This window comes from Pleurodeles waltl, chromosome 8, assembly GCF_031143425.1.
Source record: "Pleurodeles waltl isolate 20211129_DDA chromosome 8, aPleWal1.hap1.20221129, whole genome shotgun sequence".
NCBI classification, from domain to species: Eukaryota; Metazoa; Chordata; class Amphibia; order Caudata; family Salamandridae; genus Pleurodeles; species Pleurodeles waltl.
Genome location: NC_090447.1, coordinates 810,892,222 through 810,916,874, shown reverse-complemented (window position 1 = coordinate 810,916,874; position 24,653 = coordinate 810,892,222). Strand labels below are relative to the sequence as shown.

The 24,653-nt window shown below is 46.5% G+C and overlaps 1 protein-coding gene across 2 annotated transcripts in view; it reads left to right on the top strand.

Annotated features, from left to right (window-relative positions):
* The window catches only part of PCCA (propionyl-CoA carboxylase subunit alpha), a 2,021,650-nt gene that overhangs the window by 1,252,704 nt on the left and 744,293 nt on the right, over positions 1-24,653 (top strand). For both annotated transcript variants that reach the window (XM_069205070.1, XM_069205071.1), the window contains exon 19: positions 8,313-8,415. In XM_069205070.1, coding sequence (XP_069061171.1) covers positions 8,313-8,415 — 103 coding nt within the window. The remainder of the gene's footprint in view (positions 1-8,312; positions 8,416-24,653) is intronic.

The following is a 24,653-nucleotide window of genomic DNA, read 5'->3' as shown; positions in this document are numbered from 1 at the left end:
CCCAGAGCATTGGCTCCTGTTTTCTCAACCCCTTTTCTGGCATATCTTTATTATGTTGTGTTGCCCATTTTTATTTCTCACACTCATCTTCTTATGAAATTCAGTGGTTTTGGCATGTTGTCTGCTTCTCTCTTTTTCTGAATCTGTTCGTCACCTATCACCCCCAATCTCCGCTGTGTTCATTCGCTCATGGTATTTTTCCCCTTCATAGGGTGAGTTTGCTCGCCAGTAGTTTATTACTAAATTTATCTTGTTGCCTCTCTTGCCAATGCTTTTCAGTCTTCAGTTTTTACTGGCTTCCTTTAACTTTTTTTTTCTGAACCACTAAGATGGCAGCATGTTCTCTCTACTTTTTCATTGGTTGCCTGTATTTTTTGGCTTTGTTTTTATGTCTGGTATGAAATCACAACTGACCTTGTATGATCAACATAGAGATTCAAGAAGCACTACTGCTAGCGGGGCTTTGGCGCCACCCAAACGTCGATGTCCTTGAGTATATGTTTTGATTGGGGGAAAAGGTGCTTATTCTCAACACAGCAGGGCTGAGTTGGTTATGGTGACAAGTCATTGAACAAGCATATAGGCCTGATCTCTTTATTATGGAAATACCTGACAAAGGAAGCAGCCCTTACTTATTTATTGTGAAAAGCTTATGGTAAATGTGTAAAATTGAATTGGATGTTAAGATAGACTATCTTTACACTGTGTTTCCACTAGTAATCAGGTATTGTATTATACAAATCGTAATTATATTGTATTACACAGAATCTCATAGTCTATCACAGTAGGCATTATTTTTGGTGTTGATTGCCCCCATGCCAAACTCTTGGGGTGGAAGATTTGCAATTTGAAAATCCTTGTTATGCTGTTTTAGGAATGGTTGTATATTTTTTTCTAATGCTGATTTTTTGTATGTTTGTAATTTTATGATTGTATACTGATTGATGCCTTGTGAGAAAATTTATCAGCAATTCAGTAGACTTAAGGTGGTCATGGTGAAATGCCAATGATAAAAGCTATAACCCTGAATGGTTAGTTGGAAAAGGTTAGGTCGGAAACCATAGGTCTATTTTTTTAATTATAAAAAAATGACGAACACTGTAGTTTTGACATTTTTTTTGTGAGATCAAATGTTAAAGCCAAAAGAGTGGATTGTTTACATAGTGGTAAGGTGTGTATACACTTTATGCGGTACATGAATCCTCACAGCTTACTGTATCAAGCAGGGATTTTAGTGTTGGTTATGTCCATTGACAAACCCTGTAGATAGAAGATTTGCGCTTTAATAATTCTGGTTAACCATCATCGGAGAGGTACAATATTGTTTTGCCAGCTATAATTTAGAGCTTATTTATATTTTTTGGACTGTATGCCTGGTGTTGCTGTGTGGGAATGCTTACGGAGAATTCTGTGGTCTAGAGTTGGTTATGGGGGCCTTCCAATGATAAAGGCTTGAGCCCTGATTGCTTCCCTAGAAAACGTTGTCATATTCCATCTCTGCATTAGGTTCATTATGAAAAAGTATGATGACGGCAGCAAGCCTGACCAACGCTTCAAGGGTGGAATGTCCTAAATGTGTGAAAGGCTGTAGTTAGGTATTTTGTTACATGATTTGCACAGTTTTCTGTAATAAGCAATGGGTTTGATTTTGGTTACCCCCGACAAATATTTGGAGTTAAAGTTTATTAGGGCCTTTTCTGATAGTTTGTATATTGTTTTGCTAACTGTAATTGTGTATATATTTGTAATTTTATGATACATTACCTGATTGCTGCCTGTTTAGACAAAAAACAACAGGCCTTCACGAGGGCAAGAAAACCAATGATGAAGTATGTAGGCTATATTGTTTACTGGAGTAAAAGTATGTCCAATGAGATCTGTTTATTATGAACAGTTACAGAAAAGGTTGTAAGCCTGACTTAGTTATAGTGAAATGCATGTATTAAATCCAAGAGCCTTTTAAGGGTAGATTTTTAATATACTGTGTTGAAGGCTGCAGACTGGTTTTACATTACATGAAATCTCTCAGATAACCTTAGAAAGCGAGAGTTGTGGTGTTTACCGCCTCAGAATAACCTTAGGGCAGAGGATCTGCACTGTGATAATCATGGCTAGGTATTGTTATGACTCAGTTTGTGTGTTGACTGGCTTGTGACTAAGCTTATGCTCCATATATTTGGCGCAATTTCATGATGGTGACAAACCAACTATAAAGGCTGTATGTCTAATTGGTTATTTTGGGAAAGTTATGTCCGATACCATATAATTTATCTGTTTATTATGAATACCTATGAGAAAGATAATTTGCTTGATTTATTTAATTTGAAAAGCATATGTTAAAACCAACAGGTCTAAGTGGGAGGATTGTCAATAATCAATCAATCAATCAACATTTATAAAGCGCGCTACTCACCCTTGAGGGTCTCAAGGCGCTAGGGGAGGGGGGTTACTGCTGCTCGAAGAGCCAGGTTTTGAGCTGCCTCCGGAATGCGAGGTGGTCCTGGGTGGCGGGGAGGGAGTTCCATGTCTTGGCCGCCAGGTAGGAGAAGGATTTCCCACCTGCCGTAGTGCGGCGGATGCGAGGTACGGCGGCGAGTGCGAGGTTGGCGGAGCTAAGTTGACGAGTGGGTGTGTAGAAACTGAGGCGACGGTTGAGGTATTCGGGTCCCTTGTTGTGTATGGCTTTGTGTGCGTGGGTGAGGAGCTGGAAGGTGATCCTTTTGTTGACGGGAAGCCAGTGCAGGTGTTTCAGGTGGGCGGAGATGTGGCTGTTGCGGGGTATGTCGAGGATGAGGCGGGCGGAGGCGTTTTGTATTCGCTGAAGACGTTTTTGGAGTTTTGTGGTGGTTCCTGCGTATAGGGTGTTTCCGTAGTCCAGGTGGCTTGTGACGAGGGCGTGGGTCACAGTTTTTCTGGTGTCTGCGGGGATCCAGCGGAAGATCTTTCTGAGCATGCGGAGAGTGAGGAAGCAGGAAGATGATACGGCGTTGACTTGTTTGGTCATGGTGAGAAGTGGGTCCAGGATGAATCCGAGGTTGCGTGCGTGGTCTGAGGGGGTTGGTGCGGTGCCAAGGGCCGTGGGCCACCAAGAGTTGTCCCAGGCGGATGGGGTGTTTCCGAGGATGAGGACTTCCGTTTTGTCTGAGTTCAGTTTCAGACGGCTGAGTTTCATCCAATCTGCAACGTCTTTCATTCCATCTTGCAGGTTGGTCTTGGCGCTGGTTGGGTCCTTGGTGAGGGAAAGTATCAGCTGAGTGTCGTCGGCGTAGGAGGTGATGTTGATGTTGTGTTTGCGTACAATGTTGGCGAGGGGGCTCATGTAGACATTGAAGAGAGTCGGGCTGAGCGAGGAGCCTTGTGGGACGCCGCAGATGATCTCGGTGGGGTCTGAGTGGAACGGAGGGAGGTAGACTCTTTGGGAGCGGTTAGAGAGGAAAGAAGTGATCCAGTCCAGGGCCTGTCCTTGGACACCAGTGGAGCGGAGGCGGATATTAGTGTTCAGTGGCAGACGGTGTCGAAGGCAGCCGAGAGGTCGAGGGTGACTGTTTCTCCGTTGTCCATCAGAGTTCTGATGTCATCTGTGACTGCGATGAGGGCGGTTTCTGTGCTGTGGTTGGCTCGGAATGTGGACTGGGATGGGTCGAGTAGGTTGTTGTCTTCAAGGAAATTGGTCAGTTGCTTGTTGACGGTCTTCTCGATGACTTTGGCAGAGAAGGGGAGGAGCGAGATGGGACGGAAGTTCTTCAGGTCGCTGGGGTCCGCCGTAGGTTTCTTCAGGAAGGCGTTGACTTCCGCGTGCTTCCAGCTCTCGGGGAAGGTGGCAGAAGCAAACGAGATGTTGATGATGGTCTGGAGATGAGGGGCTATGATGTCGTCGGCTTTGTTGAAGATGAAGTGGGGGCAAGGGTCCGAGGGGGCACTGGAGTGGATGGTGTTCATGGTAGCTTTGGTCTCCTCCGTGCTGATGTGAGTCCAGGCGTTGAGGGTGTTGGCTGGGGTTGTAGGTTCTGTGGTGGTTGGCTGGGTCTGGTGACCGAAGCTGTCGTGTAGGTCGGTGATCTTTCGATGGAAGAAGGTAGCGAGGGAGTTGCAGAGATCTTGTGAGGGCGTGATGGAGTTGGAGTTGGCGTTAGGATTGGAGAGCTCTTTGACGATGTTGAAGAGTTCTTTGCTGTTGTGAGTGTTCTTGTCCAGTCTGTCTGTGAAGGAAGTTGTTTTGGTGGCGCGGATCAGCTGATGGTGTTCGCGGGTGGCGTTTTTGAGGGCAGACATGTTTTCTACGGTGTGGTCTTTGCGCCAGGCTTTCTCGAGGGTGCAGCAGTTTTTTTTGGATTCCTTGAGGGTGTCTGTGAACCATTTAGGTTTCCTGGTGTTGGTCTGTCTTGGGAGGCGTCTGAGGGGTGCGAGGTTGTCCGCGCAGTTGGTGATCCAATGAGTGAGGCTGAGGGCTGTGTTGTTGGGGTCAGTGGAGAAGGTCGGTTGGTTGTCGCTGAGAGTGGAGAGTAGCTGTTCCGTGGGGATTTTGTTCCAATGTCTGCGTGGGATGGGTTGTGTGTGGAGGTGGAGAGTCTTGCGTCTGAAGGTGAAGTGGATACATCTATGGTCGGTCCACTGTATTACGGATGAGTGGCTGAAGGATACGTGGTTGCTGGCGGAGAAGATGGGGTCGAGTGTGTGTCCGGCGATGTGGGTGGGGGTGTTCACCAGTTGCTTGAGACCGAGGTTGGCGAAGTTGTCGAGTAGGGTGGTGGTGTTGGGGTCGTTGTTCTGCTCCAGGTGGAAGTTGAGGTCTCCGAGGAGGATGTAGTCCGGCGAGGCTAGGGCGTGCGGGGAGATGAAGTCCGTAATGGATTCGCTGAAGAGGGCGCGTGGTCCAGGGGGGGTCTGTAGATGAGAGTTCCTCTGAGGGTGGTCCTGGGGTCGGTGTGGATCTGGAAGTGCATGTGTTCGGCGGCGAGGGGGGTGTCTTCGGTGGAAGTGGTGACGTTGATGGAGTCCTTGAATACGATGGTGATTCCTCCTCCGACTTGGTTGGTGCGGTCTCTCCTGGTGATCTTGTAGCCGTCGGGGATGGCTATGGCGATGTCGGGGTCCGAGGAGGCGTTCATCCAGGTCTCAGCGATGAAGGTGACGTCCAGTGGAGTCCAGGAGGTCCAATAGTTCAGTGGCGTGCTTGTGGACGGAGCGTGCGTTGATGAGGATGCATTTCAGATGGTTATTGGCGCATGGGCTGGCGTGCGGGGTGCAGTCGCGGTGGAAGGTGTGTTTGCAGGTAAGGCATGCGAAGGGTCCATGAGTGCGTTTCGGGTTGGCTTGGAAGCAGGTTCTGGAGCGTCCCGGGTTGAGTGCGTGGAGGGAGGTGGGGTCGTAGCGGTGCTGCGGGGTTTGGGAGTGCTGGGGGCCAGGGGTCGTGGCGCTGGGCGCGGTCCAGGCGCGGAAGGGCGCAGACGGGCTTGCCTTTGGCTGTATAAACTGTATCAAAACCTGTCTATGGGTGTTATGGTAAATGAAATCTCTTACATTGTTGTGAATACAAGCGGTCTGCTGGTTATTTACTTCTGTGACAAAACCCTGGGATTAGAAGATTTGCATTGTGAGAATCTTTGTTAGGCCCTCATACTTGAGTGCTGTCTAGCATAACATATGTTCAGTGTAGTAGGCCAGCGTTGGTTATTGTGATGAGCCAATGATAATGGGAAATGACCTGATTTGTTCATTAGGAAACGTTATGTCACAATATAAAAGGTCGGATATCTTCATTATGAAAAGTTACATCAAAGGAGCTAGCCCTGACAAAACTCATTTATTGTGAAAATTATATGCTAGAGCTATTAGATCAATAAGGGATGATTGATTACACTGTGTTAATGTCTCTACATAGGCATTTTGTTATATGGAAACTCACAGCTTACTTTAGTAAGTAAGGACTTTGGAGCTGGTTACTCGCTTTTACAAACCTTGAGGTTAGAACATTTGATAACTGTTCCTATGCTCTGAGGAGAGCCCTAGCGGGTGTAGTTGTCATCGAGGCCCTGGTAATAATAAAAAAAGCGCAAAAATATTCTATTTAAATGTACATACATAGAGGTACTTTGGGCCAACCATCTTCTTTCCTTTCAAGTGGAATTGACATTCTGTTTCTCCCCATACCTCATGATGTAAACAGCAACCACAATGAAAACCAGGGCACAGTTTTTATTAAGACGGTTGAACTGCGCTACAGATTGCATGTGTTTCAAGAATTGGGACTCACTAGCATGATGTCTAAAAGAGGACACCACAGGCAGCAGAGCATAGTACACGGGATCAGTGTGGGACCAATCATCTTGTCTGGCTTTCCTGCGATTGCACCACCAGGAGCGCTTTTTTGCAGGTTATATTTTAACTTACGGCACTTGGTTTACATGCCTACTCCATATTTATTCAAGAGTGTCATTTCCAGCAGAGCTTATCACTGATTACTTATACAGAATGCCTCATCCACGAAGAGCCCTTGACCCATTACTCTGACTGTCTCCGGCTTCTGTGTCTGTGGTCAATCTTGATGATGACCCCAGGATCATAAGTGGTCTGACACGTCTCCAACAACCAAGAAAAACAAATGAACTTTATTGCAAATAAGTGGACCAGGTTGTAACTCGATAGTTAAGGGACATAACTTCATGCAGAATATCTTATATTTTAATGTTTATTTGTATTTATTCTTACGATATTATCTTCTTCTTTTCATTATGTGAACCACTTGACTACCACGCACTTTTTTCACTTTTCTGGTCTGATTTAAATTACAGTATATTTATCATGATATTCCTGGAACGAGACTTATTAATGTAGTGAATTACATTTATTCTCTCGTTATGTTTAATTTTATTATACTGTTTTACTAAGAAACGTTTTTGTTTACAATTCAGCATACTGCATGGAGCAATGTCAAGTCTATGTATGCCATTGGATTGTTTGTCCTTTCATTATCACCATTTTGCCTGATCACATTGGCATATCTGCCTGAAAATTAGTATGCTTTAGTGTCTCTGCTGGTGGGCAGACATTTAATTCAATGTTTTCGTTTTAAAGAGTCCCCTTTCTTTGCTTTCCTTCTCCTTATTTACATTTTAGAGCGTTCTTTGGCTTCCCAGACAGCTCTTCTGGGCCTCTCACTTGCCATCTCATCTCATTTCATATACAGTGTGCTGTTATCTGTGTGGCCACTATTGCCAAACTAGGTGGGCATTTTGGAATGGTATTGTCCATAGTTTATCATTGATTTAATGTTTCAAGAATGCCTCCATGGTGCCACTAGGTGAGATGTTTACTGCGTGGCCATCTTGAAATGGTATTATGACTAGTGTATCATTGTTCGCTCCAAGACGGCCACAATTCTGATTACACTTGTGGCAACTATGATGGAGTAGTAAAACAACCATACACTGTGTGCATTGCCATTGTAATAAATCTGCCTGCTGTTATGTTTAATTATAATTTTGTATTTCAAGCATAGGTCCACCAAGTTTAGGTGGTGGGTTTTCTTTTCTCTGTATTTTTATGTTATCTCCCATATGCTTGTTTAGTTTGTGGGTGTGAGGAGGGGTCGAAGGGGAAGGGGAAGGGGTGGGCTCGGGGTGGCGCGTTCGGGGCCTAGTAAAATGGGCCGGGCCTTATGTTCGACTCCTGGTGGCTCGGCCTGCTGTCAGCAACCTTACACAGCTTGAAAAAGCTTTACCACCTGTAGCTTGATTACTTTCGCCTTTCATCAATTTGACACGTTCAGCTGGTATTACAGAACAAAGCAGGTAGCTAATATTGCTTCTGTGTTGCTTTAGTTTGACTGTTAGATGTAATAATTGTGCAAAATATGGACAGTGTTGAAAGGTTGAAAAAAGCCATTAAAAAGACGTTGGTTCAAAGTAAAACTATTTTTAATAGTTTGAACCGCTAGTAACTGTGCAACCTCATCACAGCTATTTTATGCTTCTGATACATTACTTAGCAACGTGACACCGGTTTAGAACTCTGAAAAGAAAGTATGTGATTATAATTCCTCGCACTTCAAAATACATTTTTCACTAACTAGTCTTTGAAGCCCTCTATGATATCCAAAAATGTCTCCAACTGGAGGGGGTACGGCTCTACCTGCATGGGAGCAGAAAAAGAAATGTGGTCGGTCAGGTGTGGGCCAGTTTTCCAGGAGAGTTTACCGTCAGCGCCTTATTGTGTGTTTTAGTGTTATCTTTAGGTTATCATAAGGGAAGTTTTAAAAAATGTGGAGCAGGACCTTGATGTATTTTTCTTAATTTCTTTCCCCTTGTCCTCAGGGTTCCCCTGGCAAAGTCAGAGGTGAAGCGCTGGGACCTTTCGGCGCAGCTGGATGGCAAATCTCACTCTGTTACAGCCTCCCAAGACGGAGCCCTCTTTTGTGTAAGTTTTCTCTTAAAAGTGAGTGACGTAATAGGTTGGGGCCATGCATGTCCTTGTGAACAACCTTGAATAAGTAAAAGGTACGATATGAGGACAGCTATGAAAAAGCACTTTAACGAAGATGATGTGCTGCCTGGACATTGATAATTAATTTCATAATAAAGCTGCCAGGATGAGTGTTAATCACTGAAGTTTTTTGTAATCTGCAGGTCACGACTTTTACGCCTAGTAAGGCTGCCTCGGCCTTTCATCATTCAAAGACCAATAAATGAAATACGTTGTGGCCCAATTACGAGTTGTGCGGAGCGGAATTCAAATTGTGGAATTCTGCTCCACACAATCATTAGATATGTTTTTCGCGCCTGGAGTTTCCCTAGTGCGTGTGCACCGGGCCCGATTTTACTGGTTGGAAATTTCGTTCGATAAAATCGCCTTATGTAATGGATTGCAGTGTAGCCCGACCATAGTCTCGAGCCCCTTCTCGACCTGGATCAAGCCAAAGATGTGAGCATGTAACGCTTCCTGTTGCCAGGCGCCGTCTTCCCCTTTCCTACCTCAGGGTTCTCGCTCTTTCCCCGACTCTGTCTGCCTTTAACCCTAGAAATAGGAAATTCCAGTCGGTAAATCCAGTTCTGCACAATTATTTCCCATTCTGTATGTTTAACTAATTACGCATTACTGGTGGCCTGTTAATACATGGTACCGGGATTTATGGGTGTGGAGTTCCCCCCTGCAGTACCGTGCCCTGCACCTCATAACCGAGGCTTAAATTGGGTAACACCTGTTATTTTCAGTGCTTAGAAGTGTCATAAGTGCTGGATGAAGTGCTACGTAAAAAGTGAATAGAATTAAAAATAATTTGCTCAGTTTTCAACAAGTACCACCCTTGAGGATATCTGCCCAGTTCTTTCTTGCTTATGTCCTTTTGTGCTTTTAACTGTCACCTTTTTTTTTGTTTCGAGTACTTTGACCCTCTTTGGCATGCAGTTCTAGATGTACCATAACATAAGCCGGGAATGGAATGTTGTATTTATAGTCCTTTTTTGCTCAGAGTGTAGGCATACACCTGAACATTTTGAGTCTGTGAAGGTGAGTAAGCACTCCAACAAAGCAGCTTCTTCCAAGACATGCTTTATTTCCTTCATAATGTTGCCCACGATCTGGACAGACGGCTCAGCATCCCAACAGCAAATGACTAAAGTTACTGTTGAGTCCTCAGCCACCACTGCATTCCAGAGCGGGAACTCAAGGCGAAAATAAACATAATACTAGGGATGCATTACAAGATGGAAGAATACGAAAAGAAAATGTCAATGAAACACTTCACAATCACATACACCTCAGAGTCTGTAGGGATGATGAGTCAGCCCACTGAAATGAATTTAGATTAAACTATAAGGTGGGCTTTCATGGCATCGCACCAATTCAAGTACATGAGAGATATTTTGCTTCTTTTGAGGGTGAAGATGAGCCAAAGAGGATTTACACCCTCTAAATGACGTTGAGTTTTGAGTAATGCATACAATTTCAACTATTTAATATTGTGTAGTGAGGTGTCATGGGTACAGCACAGAGGTGATTTTTCCATCATTGTAATTATCTGTCAAACAAAATTTAAAAACTGATTATACGAACAGTGCTCAATGAGCAGGGCACCTTTAGTTTTGTGCCCCAAAGATGTTAAAAGATGACTTTTTTGCATTAACGATACAATAGATTAAAGTGTTTGTTTTCAGCTATAATCAATGTGTTGTTTTTCTGATGGATATTTCTAACTGTAGATTCCTCACCTTAGAATATCTCCCAGGCCCCAGACTGGATCGGTATAATTTTGTACACTGCTCCTGTGTACCAACAAGTGATGGAGAAGAGCTGCATTATCACCACCCTTTGTCGCTAAGATCAGTTCTTTGCTTTTCACGCCTTCTGACATGGATCCAAAGCACTATTTACACCTTTATCGGTCTTCCTACTACTCCAAACAACTCTTTGAATAGTGTGTTAGAGAGTTATGGCCCCAACAAAACTAACAGGATTTAAGCTGCGACTGCAGAATGCAAATGTTGGTCACAGAACAACACAAGGTGTGCCTTTGGTGCCTGGGCTCCAGACATGACTCGGTGTCATGTGACAAATGACTGATATGCACACAAAAGCTATTCCTGACTGGGAGGCTCAGTTGTAGATTGCTGGACACAAGAAGTAGTTGTGGGCTTCCCACAGGTCCCACTCCTGCTCCATGTCATAGGTGACCACTCCACTTTCTGCACAAAATCTTCAGGCAGACCCAAGCACAAACATTAAAATGGGAAGAGGGACTCAATCTCATCCCGTCACTCTGATTTCAAAGACAAGGTGCAGGGGCATCAACATTTAAGTCCTGACGCATCACAGTTCCCTGGGCCATTGTCGATTCAGCAGCAGAACAAAGCGGTCATGCTCAAATCTTTAGTGCCATTCAGGCCCCCACAGAACCTTAGGGCTACCAGTCAGGTTACCGTCAGCAGGTCCACCCTGGCACTATCTGTTCCTCCTGTACCAGCTCCAGTACCGACTTCAACTCCTGCCCAGAGGTCTATGCTAGTGCTTGCTTACCAAATCCAGATAATGACTCCAGTTTGATAATCCAGTGCTAACACCCATATCTGATAGAGACTTCTAGTTGCAGATTCCTTACCTTAGAATTTTCCCCCAGGTGTCAGACTGGATCTGGAGATTTTTTCTTCGAGTAATACCCTTGCGCGTCGGTAGGTGGCGTTGGTCGACTCCGTAGGCGTTGTGATGACGTCGGAAGTAGTACATAGACGCTGCCCTCGTGCAGTGACGTCAGTTCTTTTCTTTCCGCGCCACGCGCTGATCCGACAGAGAGCTACCCTCGGCTATTTTTTGGCCGAATTTGACCGTTTGTCGCTATTTTTTGGTGCGTCGAGGATGTCCCCGAAGCTCGGGTTCAAGCCGTGCGAGGACTGCCACCGCATGATGTCTGTGACGGACCCCCTCATCGTGTCTGCCTGTGGTGCCTCGAGCGCAACCACGACCCGAAGTCGTGCTCGAGTGCCTGGCGATGCATCCGAAGGCTTTGAGGGAGCAGTCCCTAAAGCTGATGGTGGCCCGGCACTCGACTCTGCGTAGATCCCGAGCTCGCTCGAGAGGAAGGTCTCGAGATCGGTCGTGGAGCCACCACCACTCGTCGTCTTCAAAATCTTCGGGTCAAGGTAAGAAGAAGAAGAAGTCCCATCACTCTCCGACTTCACCCCGTCGCTCGGTCGACGTGACGCGGGACGAGCGTTCACGAACTAGGCCTCTGTCCTCGGAGCCTACATCTGGTTTGACTCCGCGCTTCCCCAAGTTTCCCGGAGCCGGAGCGACCCCCACCCAACTCAAGGAGTTCTACGAGGCCAAGCGCCCCATTTTTGGGCGTGCCGACCCCAATACGGCACCTTCGGACCCAAGGGGCTTGGCTGAGGTGTCTTCGGGTTCCGCGCCGGCGGCTTCCGGCCCAGCCACCGAGGTCGCCTCCGGATCCGTGTGTGGATCCGCACAGACGCCGGTCGCACAGTCAAGACCTTCCCCTGCGCCGGGTCGTTTAGGGACGCTCCCGACGTCGGTAGTGCCCACTATCGACGTCGACCCGATTCTCATTCCCGATGAGTCGGAGCAGTGTCGGCCGATGCTGCCATAGGCTTCGGTGGGCCCTATTCGCCCGAGGTCGGATTCTGACCCATTTTCCTATGGGTACGAATACGGGGAGGAATTTGAGGGGTCCCTGGACCCTTATGAATTCCAGGAAGACCCTACTTTGGACTGGGCACAGGACTTGGGCGAAGCCAGTGGTCTTAATACTTCTCCTGACTCTGGCATGCTGTCTCCTCTTACCGTGGCTACGGCGGAGGGAGCTACCTATGGTATGGTGGTTAGTAGCGCGGCTGAGGTCCTTGGCCTTGAGCTACCTACTGTCGAAGTCAGGTCTAATCTCCTGACAGAGGTGCTTCAGCCTGGGGCTTCTACGTCTGAACCCCTTCTCCTATTTAATGAGGCCCTCACTGATCCTTTTGGGTACTTGGTCCAAGCCCAACACAGGGGCTCCTGTGAACAGGACTATCGCTCGCCGCCATTGGCCTGCGCCGAACGACCCAAAGTTCCTGTCCCAACATCCTACGCAGAGAGTCTTGTAATCCAGGCGTCCTCTTCTTCTGGCGCGTTCCTTTCCGCACACCCGGATAGGGAATCCAAAAGGCTGGAACAATTTGGTAAGAAGTTATTTTCTTCCTCCAGCCTCGCGCTGCGGTCCGTGAACACCGCATGCCTTTTGGGCCGTTATTCCACCTCCCTGTGGGATACGGTTGCGCAATCCTGCCGCAGATACCGGAGGAGGTCCTTGCTATTGTCTCCCAAGCAGTCAAAGATGGGAGAGACGCGGCGAAGTTCACAATCCGTTGTGGGCTGGATGCGACCGACTCTCTGGGCAGATCGGTTGCTACAACAGTGGCCTTATGGCGGCATGCCTAGTTACGTACTTCTGGTTTCTCGGGGGATGTCCAACAGTCACTCATGGACATGCCCTATGATGGCACCCGTCTCTTCGGAGACAAAGCGGACTCGGCCTTGGAGAGGTTCAAGGATTCCCAGGCTAAGGTCCCTTGGCCTTTCTTCCGCCACACGCCCCCCACAGTCCGCTTTTCGTCCCTTTCGTGGTCACCGAAGGGGCGCCATGTCGCATCCTCAACCCAGCCCCCGGGCCATGCATGCTGGACAGCCTATGCGTGGCCGGGGGCGCCGAATCCCACGTGGTCGTGGGACAGGGAACCAGAGGTCTGTCCAGTCTACCCCTGCAACAGCTTCCAAACCTTCCCAGTCTGTCCCCTCACTCCCGCCCAGTAGGTGGCAGAATCCACCATCACCTGCATGTAGGAAAATGTAGGAAAATGGCTCCCTTTTGCAGTTACCCCCCACTTTTTGCCTGACACTGATGCTGACTTGACTGAGAAGTGTGCTGGGACCCTGCTAACCAGGCCCCAGCACCAGTGTTCTTTCACTAAAAATGTACCATTGTTTCCACAATTGGCACACAGATAAGTCCCTTGTAAAAGGTACCAGTGGTACCAAGGCCCCTGTGACCAAGGAAGGTCTCTAAGGGCTGCAGCATGTGTTGTGCCACCCTTAGGGACCCCTCGCCTAACACATGCACACTGCCATTGCAGATCGTGTGTGTTGGTGGGGGGAAAAAGGCAAAGTCGACATGGCATCCTGCTCAGGATGCCATGCACACAAGATACTGCCTGTGGCATAGGTAAGTCACCCCTCTAGTAGGCCTCACAGCCCTAAGGCAGGGTGCACTATACCACAGGTGAGGGCATAGCGGCATGAGCAATATGCCCCTACAGTGTCTAAGTCTATTCTTAGACATTGTAAGTACAGTGTGGCCAAACATCTTAGAGATGCCCCCTGTATTTTACCCAATCCTTCAGTGCAGGACTGACTGGTCTGTGCCAGCCTGCTGCTGAGAGATGAGTTTCTGACCCCCTGGGGTGAGAGCCTTTGTGCTCTCTGAGGACAGAAACAAAAGCCTGCTCTGGGTGGAGGTGCTTCACACCTCCCCCTGCAGGAACTGTAACACCTAGCAGTGAGCCTCAAAGGCTCAGGCTTCGTGTTACAATGCCCCAGGGCACTCCAGCTAGTGGAGATGCCCGCCCCCTGGACACAGCCCCCACTTTTGGCGGCAAGTCCAGAGGAAATAATGAGAAAAATAAGGAGGAGTCACCCACCAGTCAGGACAGCCCCTAAGGTGTACTCTGCTGAGGTGACCCATGCCTTAAGAAATCCTCCATCTTGATTTTGGAGGCCTCCCCAATAGGAATAGGGATGTGCCCCCCTCAGGGAGGACACCCTCAAGGACAGTAGCAATTAGCTACTGCCCTCCCAGACATAAACACACCCCTAAATTTAGTATTTAGGGGCACCCCAGAACCTAGGAAACTAGATTCCTGCAACCTTAACAAGAAGATGGACTGCTGACCTGAAGCCCTGCAGTGAAGACGGAGACGACAACTGCTTTGGCCTACCGGCCTGTCTCCCAACTTCGAAGAAAACTGCAACAGCGACGCATCCAACAGGGACCAGCGACCTCTGAAGCCTCAAAGGACTGCCCTGCAACGAAGGACCAAGAAACTCCTGTGAACAGCGGCCCTGTTCAACAATCTGCAACTTTCTTGCAACAAAGAAACAACTTTAAAGACTTCACGTTTCCCGCCGGAAGCGTGAGACTTTCCACTCTGCACCCGACGCCCCTGCTCGACCTGAGGAACACCAACACTCCGGCGACTGCGAGCCCGTGAGTAGCCAGAGACGACCCCCCTGAACCCCTACAGCGACGCCTGTAGAGGAAATCCAGAGGCTCCCCCTCCCTGACCGCGACTGCCTGTAACAAGGGTCCCGACGCCTGGAACCAACACTGCACCCGCAGCCCCCAGGACCTGAAGGAACCGAACTCCAGTGCAGGAGCGACCCTCTGCCTAGCCCAGGTGGTTGCTACCCCGAGGAGACCCCCTGTGCCTGCCTGCATCGTTGGAGACTCCAGTGTCTCCCCATTACTTCCTATCTAAAACCCGACGCCTGTTTGCACTCTGTGCCCCTGAGCCGCTGAGGGTGTACTCTGTGCCTGCTTGTGCCCTACAAAACCCCCCTGGTCTGCCCCTGAGGACGCGGGTACTTACCTGCTGGCAGACTGGAACCGGGGCACCCCTGTTCTCCTTTGAAGCCTATATGTTTTGGGCACCTCTTTGACCTCTGCACCTGACCGGCCCGAGCTGCTGGTGTGGTAACTTTGGGGTTGCCTTGTACCCCCAACGGTGGGCTACCTTGGACCCAACTTTGAGACTTGTAAGTGTTTTACTTACCTGCAAACTTAACCTTTACTACCTCCCCCAGAAACCGTTGATTTTTGCATTGTGCCCACTTTTAAAATAGCTTATTGCCATTTTCACAAAGACTCTACATGATATTGTGAATATTCAAAGTTCCTAGAGTACCTAAGTCAAATACCTTTCATTTGAATTATTACTTGTAAATCTTGAACCTGTGGTTCTTAAAATAAACTAAGAAAATATGTTTTTCAATATAAAAACTTATTGGCCTGGAGTATGTCTTTGAGTGTGTGACCTCATTTATTGCCTGTGTGTGTACAACAAATGCTTAACACTACCCTCTGATAAGCCTACTGCTTGACCACACTACCACAAAATAGAGCATTAGAATTATCTATTTTTGCCACTATTTTACCTCTAAGGGGAACCCTTGGACTCTGTGCACACTATTTCTTACTTTGAAATAGTATATACAGAGCCAACTTCCTACATTGGTGGAGTAGCGGTGGGATCTAAGACTTTGCATTTGCTGGACTACTCAGCCAATACCCGATCACACGACTAAATTCCAAAAATTGTCATTAGAAACTGATTTTTGAAATTTGAGCTATTTTTCTAAATTTTTAAAAGTCCTGCTAAGGCCTTGTGTTAGTCCCTGTTAGCATTTCTTTTAGCGTTTAAAAAGTTTTGTAAAAGTTTGGATTAAGTTCTAGAGATAGTTTTAGATTCTTCAAAAGTATTCCAACTTTTAGAGAAATAATGTCTAGTACAGATGAGATGGTGGTGGAACTCAACCTCACCCCTTACCTGCATCTTAGGATGTCAGAGTTAAGGACTCTATGTAAAATAAAAAAGATAAAAACTGGATCAAACCCTACCAAAGTACAGCTCCAGGAGCTTTTGGCAGAGTTTGCTAGAGACCACCCCTCTGAAGACAACCTTACAGAGGGGGAAGCTAGTGACCATGAGGATAATTTCCCCCCTCCTGTCCTAGTTAGGGAGCCCAGGGTTCCTCAAACCCTGACTCCACAAGTGATAGTCAGAGATGCTGCTTCTCCCACAGGGGAGTCCATCAACTCTGGAAGCATTGAGGGCAGCCTCAATGAAGATGACCTCCTGTTAGCCAGGATGGCCAAAAGATTGGCTTTGGAGAGACAGCTCCTAGCCATAGAAAGGGAAAGACAAGAGATGGGTTTGGCCCCCATCAATGGTCGCAGCAACTTAAATAGGGTCAGTGTGAATACTGACATGCTAAAAATCCCCAAAGGGATTGTAACAAAATCTGAAGATGGTGATGACATCACCAAATGGTTCAGAGCTTTTGAGAGGGCTTGTGCAACCAGAAAAGTAAAAAAATCTCACTCGGGTGCTCTCCTTTGGGAAATGTTCACCGGAAAGTGTAGGGATAGACTCCTCACACTCTCTGGAAAAGATGCAGAATCCTATGACCTCATGAAGGCTACCCTGATTGAGGGCTTTGGATTCTCAACTGAGGAGTACAGGATTAGGTTCTGGTGGGCTCAAAAATCCTCGAGCCAGACCTGGGTTGATTTTGTTGCCTTCTCAGTCAGAACACTGGATGGTTGGATTGATGGCAGTGGTGTAAATGATTATGAAGGGCGGTATAATTTGTTTATGAAGGAACACCTTTTAAGTAATTGTTTCAATGATAAACTGCATCAGCATCTGGTAGACGTAGGTCCAATTTCTCCCCAAGAATTGTGAAAGAAGGCAGACCATTGGGTTAAGACTAGGGTGACCAAGACTTCCACAGGGGGTGACCAAAAGAAAGGGGTCACAAAGCCTCCCCGGGGGAAGAGTGTTGAGACACCCAAGGGAAAAAGTAAAGAGTCTTCTACAGGGCCCCAAAAACCTGCTCAGGAGGGTGGGTCCAAAGCCTCTTCACAATCCTCATTTGGGTACAAGGGTAAAAACTTTGATCCCAAAAAGGCCTGGTGTCGTAGCTGTAATCAGCAGGGACACCAAACTGGAGACAAGGCCTGTCCCAAGAAAGGTTCCACTTCTACTACTACTCCAGTTAGCACTGGACTAGCCAGTTTCCAGGTGGGATCAACAGTGTGCCCAGAGCAAATCAGGGTCCACACTGAAGCTACATTAGTCTCTGAGGGTGAGGTGGACCTAGCCATACTAGCTGCCTGGCCCCCTAACATGAAAAAATACAGGCAGAAACTCTTTATTAATGGGACTAGAGTAGAAGCCCTGAGGGATACAGGTGCCAGTGTCACAATGGTGACAGACAAACTGGTTTCCCCAGGACAATACCTGACTGGACAAACTTATCCAGTCACCAACGCTGACAATCAGACTAAAGTACATCCCATGGCTATGGTAACTTTAGAATGGGGAGGGGTCACTGGCCTGAAACAGGTGGTAGTCTCCTCTGCTATACCAGTAGACTGTCTGCTTGGAAATGACCCGGAGTCCTCAGCATGGGCTGAGGTCAAACTCAAAACCCATGCAGCCATGCTGGGTATCCCTGAACTGGTGTGTATCAAGACAACGGCACAGTGCAAGGCTCGGTGAAAAAGAAGTGTTGGAGTCTGCAATAATGGCCCAACCTTCTAGGAGAAAAGGAAAGAAGACTTGGGAACCAGCTTCAGCACAGAAAAAGAAGCAGAACCTCTCTTTCCAGGAAGAAGTTCTATCCCCTGAGGGAACTGAGCCGATGGAGTTAGAACCTTATCAGGTTGAGCTCCTGACAAGGGTCCTTCACCGGTGGTCAGACTTAGTCCCCCACACTGTGAACGATCCTGCCGCCCAAAATTCCAGTAGTCTCATTAGGATAATGAGAGCCTATGCGACATGGCGCCGCCAACGTTTGGTCTGGCTCTAATTTTCGGGTCCACCGGTATATCTCGGTCTCATATAATATAATGATCCCTCAGTTCCTTATGCGGAGACGTCCGTGGCACTGAGGATTTCCGCCACCGCGGTATAGGTAATCCTAATTCCAGCGGATGGTGGTTCAAGCTTGAACCTTAAAAGGATTAAGAACCCATCTTGGTGTGCCTTCTCTGAACTCCTGGTGCTTTTATAATGGCGAATCCCCAGGTTGTACAAATAGCTCTTAACGTGAGACAACCGCTCACAGCACATTTGCTAGCACACGGCCTCACGGCCCAGGGTGGTCCGGTCACATTTGTGGTGGATGCCCACGCAGCCTATAGAACAGAACTTTTTTACTCTTGGGTCACATTTCCAGCAGTTGATGGGAACACAAATACATTACATACATATACAGTAGCGAACGCGCCTGGACAATACAGGGCGTACGCATACTTAGATATACCTCTATCTTATCAAGAACATAATAATTGGCTTGATGGCGCCCTACCCCATACAATATTACCAGTAAGGTTAGGTCGACTAAGTAATGATGGTGTTACCTGGCCCTTGTTGGCTACATATACGCCACATCCTGCGGCTGCTAATATGGCAGGGGCTGAGGTTCGATGCTTATATACTGACTTAACAGCAATATATAGACGCTTAGTACAATTTGTGATGCAGACACTAAATACAAACCCAGCGCGTGCTGCTCCAACACAACCACACGCAGTAAAACCAGGTATAAACCTGGTGACTGTACACTCTATTATGGGTAAAGTCCCAGCAAAACGAGAGGAGACTCCGTTTTGGCTGGCGCAAAAAATTAATACGCTGGAGGCAGTAGTTCCCCATACGGGACCTCAGGACAAACATAGAATACTAACTATGTGTTTACCCTTTGGGATGGTTCCCACGGTGGAACATTGTAATACATGGGGCACGGTGTTTGCTGCGCTCTATACAACGGCACACGGTACACCGAGATTAGCCAACCTACTGGAAGTGCTTAAACAAATTCAGGATGAATACGGGGCTGCCCCGGCCTTAGAGTTGGGAATGCAACTGATGGGCAATTTTGCCACGGTTTCTTCAATAATCCTAAGTAATCTTAAAGGGGAAGCAGTAGCACTTGCAGTGCGCATGTGTCTTCGTGATGTCCCGCAACAAGATCAGGAGCGGGAACTGCCTAAAATAATAGCAGAAACATACTCCAGTATCGGTCGAGATAGCCTGGGGCTAGACCGCAAAAACCTCTATTTCAGGGAAAAATTAATAAAGATAATACTAAACAGCAACCTGAGGGTAATAAGAAGCGTTGGGAGAAAAAAAAAAAAATACCCAAGAAAGAAAGGGGAGAATATCTACGTACGGAGACCCGCAGAATAGGTATAATCTCAGAAATAGAGATAATATAAAAACGACTGATTGATATCAATATACTGATACACGTCAATCTCGTTCCTTTCAGGACTCATAGGAAAAGAGAAATGAGAGAGGTGGGCGGTCAGAGCAGAGAACAGAGTATGTGAAACCGAGACAGGAATCACAACGCTCTTCGGAGGTTTCTGTCAAGAAGGAAGAGAAACTGATACAACAAAAACAACAGTTTAAAAAGAAAAAGGTGGCAGCAGTCTCAGTTAGACATGCCACTCAGGAAGAGGGTTCTCTTGAAGAACAAGACATGGGCTCTAGCACTGCTGGACAGCGCGGCAGAGGTCACAATAGTTCGCCGGAATCTTCTAGAGCATCTGGAGGTGAAAGCAACTGATGACTTCATACAAGTAGAAACAGCAGATATGCGTGTCTCCGAACCCGATAGGGTGTATACAGTGGCTTTACAATTGGAAGGAGATATTGAACTCACTATACACGCAATCTTTTGGGATTGTGTGGTTAAGATATGACATTTTGCTGGCCGAACAAGATTGGCCGCCTGATTTTGTCCGCACCTGCCCAGCTGGGGAGGAGATTATTAAACCTTCCTTCTCGCCCCTTGTTCCAGAGGAACTCGCTGAGTCCTATTCTATAAAATGGGCTCTCGCACAGGCACCTGCGTTTTATAGAAATCACGTAGGGTGGGATAGGGATTCTCCATATCATGTAATTCCTATTAAAGGTGAGCCTCAGCCACAACCGCAGTACCCGATAAAACATGAAGCAAGGGCACCAGTGAGAGAAATACTTACACAATTAGAATACCAGGGGGTAATTGAACCTTGTGTCTCACCGATGAATAATCCCTTATTCCCTGTAGCTAAACCGGACCATTCATATAGAATAGTCTTAGACTACAGACATTTGAACGGACATACACGTACATATGCTATACAGAATTCACATAGCGCTGCACTAATGAGCAACATTGTGCATAAAAAATATAAAACGACTTTGGATATCTCAAATGGATTCTTCTGCCAGAATATAGCACCTGAAAGCCGAGACTAAACAAGCTTTAGCGCGCTGGGCTCCCAGAAAAAAAGTTCTGTCGCTTGCCTCAAGGGTATAAGAACAGCCCAGGACTGTTTGCAGCTCGTGTGACTGCTATTTTACACGAGTTAGACCCTGAAGCGTTTTCATATGTGGATGATATATATCTCACGGATGACGAGTTGCTAGAACATTTAAGACGGGTAGCCCGCATTGTTGTAGGGTTTGCCGAGATCGGCTACAAATTTAACTTAAAAAAATCGAAAATTGCCTTCCTTAGAGTCATATTCCTGGGATATGAGCTTTCGAATGAAGGTAAGAGCCTAGCGCCACAATTCTTGGAAAAATGTGCACAATTGCAACCACCGAATACGATTAAGAAACTCCAATCATTGTTGGGCTATCTAAATTTTGGCAGAACATACATTTCTGATTATGCTACACGCATAAAACCTTTATATGAATTAATACGTCCTGATTTTTTGAGCAAATTCTGGACAATTGAACATACACATACTCTTCGGGAGTTACAAGCAGATATGCTAGCAGCAAAACATCTACACACACGGGACAATAAGACGCATTTGGTCATCAGGGTGATAGCTGGGGCCATTGGGTTTACTTATGTCACATTTAATTAAGGTGAGACAGTCCCGATTGGATACAAGTCACACTTGTATTCTGCTGCTGAGCAACGATTTTCACCCAGAGAGAAAATACTCACTGCTGTACAGATGGCTGTTACTAAAGAGAGACCTCTTGCCCAGGGAAAAGGCATTATTGTCATTTCTCCTCTTCCGGCCCTCGAGGCTGTTACAAAAGCTAGCGTTCCAAACGCAAAAGCACTTCACCCACGATGGATACAATGGGCTACATCTTTAACAGCCACTGATGTAGACTACATCTTTGACCCAAAGTTACAAACTCAGGAATTTCTACAATATGAAGTTGAATATCCAGTTCCCGCTGACACATTGCCTATTGATCAATATCAAGTAGTCATGTACACCGATGGCTCTGCGCAACCAGCGATTGGAACAAAACACCAATATTCTGCTGCATGTGCGGTGGTGAGCGGCTATATGGAGGGGGGAGAAATTCTGCCCCCAACATACTTATACACAGACCTTAGGGGATTGTACAGCGCAATTGGCCGAGCTCAAAGCTTTACTAATGGCACTAGAACATACAGATCCGACGCAGTTTACACTGGTTGTTTGTGATTCGTATTATTGCGTCCAGTCTTTCAATGAATATCTACATAACTAGCGCTTGAATCGGTTCAGAGATTCAAAATTCAAATAAAACACAGACTACTGTGGGGGAAGGTAGCAGACCTGAAAGAGACGCTACCCAAAGTCCATGTTGTGCATAAACTTGGACACCAGCACATTGGAATACACGTTGCTGGAAATACTTTGGCTGATGAAGCCGCAAAGTCGGTAGTGGCAGTTGCCACTGTAGCTGCAGTGACTCGTTGGAGTTCCAAACCAGACACAGAGATTATGGCCGACTTAAAAGATACGGTTGATGGCACGCCTTATGCAAAAGGATTTCCAAATAAATATCAATACTTCATGGGAAGTATGCTGAACGCTGAAGTTAAAATTCCTAGCGTAGGCGCACGCGACATCCCCAATAAAGATGTAAGACCACAATTGATTAAAGCAGCGCATGAGTGAGTGGCATCTGCACATGCAGGCGTGGCAGCGACAATGTCGCTATTGCAGGCCCGTTACTGGTGGCTTAGTCTCTATAATGAGACAAAGCAGTATGTCCTTTGTTGTGACATCTGTCAACAAATTAAAATTTCAACAGCTGGACGCTCGCCGCAGACACCCCTCTTAATATCAAACAGACCATTACAATGTGTGTACTTGGATCATTGCGGTCCCCTGCCACCGGATAGTGCATACAAATATATACTAGTCGCTGTAGATTCTTGCTCCAGATTTATGTGGGTGTGGCCACAACGCTCGGCTGACGCTCGGACTGTTATTAAAGATTTGCGAGTCTTTGTCGGTACATATGCAGTTGCGGCGTTCCATTCGGACCAGGGCCCTGCTTTTGCCTCAAGGGCATTCAAGGACACCATGGCTTCGTTGGGGGTCTAGCTCCAATACTCGTCTCCATTTCATCCCGAGGGAAATTCTGTCGTGGAGCGATTAAACCGTGATTTAAAGCAATCCTTAACAGCCAGAGTCTTAGGTACGGGTCTTAGTTGGCTAACCCACCTGTATGGAGTTCAGAGAGCACTGAATAACCTGCTTAGAAGGTCCCTGAGGGGTCGTACTTCATGAGTGCCTGTTCGGAACACGAATGTTTGTTCCGGATCTTGATGGTCCTGGTGTGGAGGCGGCGGAAACACCTTTTGACATAAACGATTGTGTCATTGTTTTACAGGGATTACAGCAGTTCCGTGAAGATAACTCTTCCAAAAGTGCCGCCTCCACAGGAATTAAGGATGTGCCAGTAACACCTACCGGCTGGATTCCCAGAGTTGGGGATCTTGTTTGTGAAAAGGTCGCAGTGAAAAAAGGATTTGGCCCTTCTTAACGTGCACCGGTCCCTGTGTTGGGGATACACGGAACAAGAACTGTTATTCTACCCCCGTTGCCAGGTGCCAAAGACAATCGTTTTGTTTCTATTGACAATGTCAAGTTACAACATGTGGCCAATTCTACACAGCAGACCAAGAGGAACGTCCAGTAGTTCCCGAATCCCTCTCACTATTGGAGAAGAAGTTCCGCTTCAAGTTATCTATAGCAACACTGTTGCCTCTCCGAGCTTGGGGAGGGTGAATGATGATCTCGCATTAGTTCCACTAACAACAACCAACTTAGAAACATTTGATCAAGTCACTATGACTACAGACGTGACGGATGGTGCTGTCTACAGTGTACCACCTCGTGAAACACCAACTCCTCCATTGACTACTGCAACGCCTTTTGCACGAACTGCCTCTGGTTACTTTGCCGATAACAACGATGGTCTATCGGACTCGTTCGCCTCTTCGACTACTGACCTGTCAGGTCCACGTAAGCTGATGTGTTGGTTTAAAGACACGTATTTTGTTTTCCCATGGAACTATCTGTGGCTTTTGTTGACTATGCTAGCATTTTTTCTTTGGCTTGGGTTTGTCATTACCTTTTTTCTGTTGATACACGGTAATTTTCTTCCTGAGAGATCAGCGGTTGAACAGGTGGAGGAGGAGTTGAGACCACATTTTTCATCACATACGGTTCGAAGAGACTTGTCCTTTGTGAACATTTCTGCAGTGCCAATTCCAGATGGGATTGTGTGGGATAAAGTAATGTTTGATACATACGGTCCCACTGTAATAATTCAAATACCGTGTGTGCTAAAGTTATCTATGAATGATATAGTAATACTGGGCATTGTATCTGATGATTGGGATGTGAAACAGTTGACGCAATGATGACAGAATTACAATATTATACTGTCTGTGAAAATGAATATGTTTACCAGTTTAAAGACAATTATGGTGACATGTTTTTCTATAATTATTATGGGCACCACTTCATACATAAAGCAAGTAATCCAAAAACGATATTTGACTATACGCAATGGGAACATTGCCCAACTCCCCCGCAAGGGAGTTCTAAAATTTATTTTCACAAATGTAAGTATTTTTCTGGGCATCATCAAATGAATGCTAAGTCATATTATTTTAGGTTAACTCCGACTAAAGATAAGCAAATGTTGTTGACCAACACGAAATTTATAAATTTGGACTCCTTTGTTTCCCGGTTATCAATTGAAGGTTATGAATATTGGTAAAAAAATGTGGATTTGAAAAGTGTTTGGGGAACAAAAAATTGGCACACCAAGGGTAGAGAAACATTTTTTTAGAGCATGTCTCATTCCCGTTCAAATGATTTTTTTAAATGAAACAGTACAACAGACTAGCTGTTTAGGCTTAGCTACAATTGGAGAATTGAAGATGCCTAGTATACCTGCCCCTGCAAAATCTGATGACTGCCAAAAATACACAAATGCAACTTTTAGTGAGCTTACTGAATGGGTCCAGAATGGTACATTTAATGCTTCACAGACACGTCCAGGTGGGTGGGTATT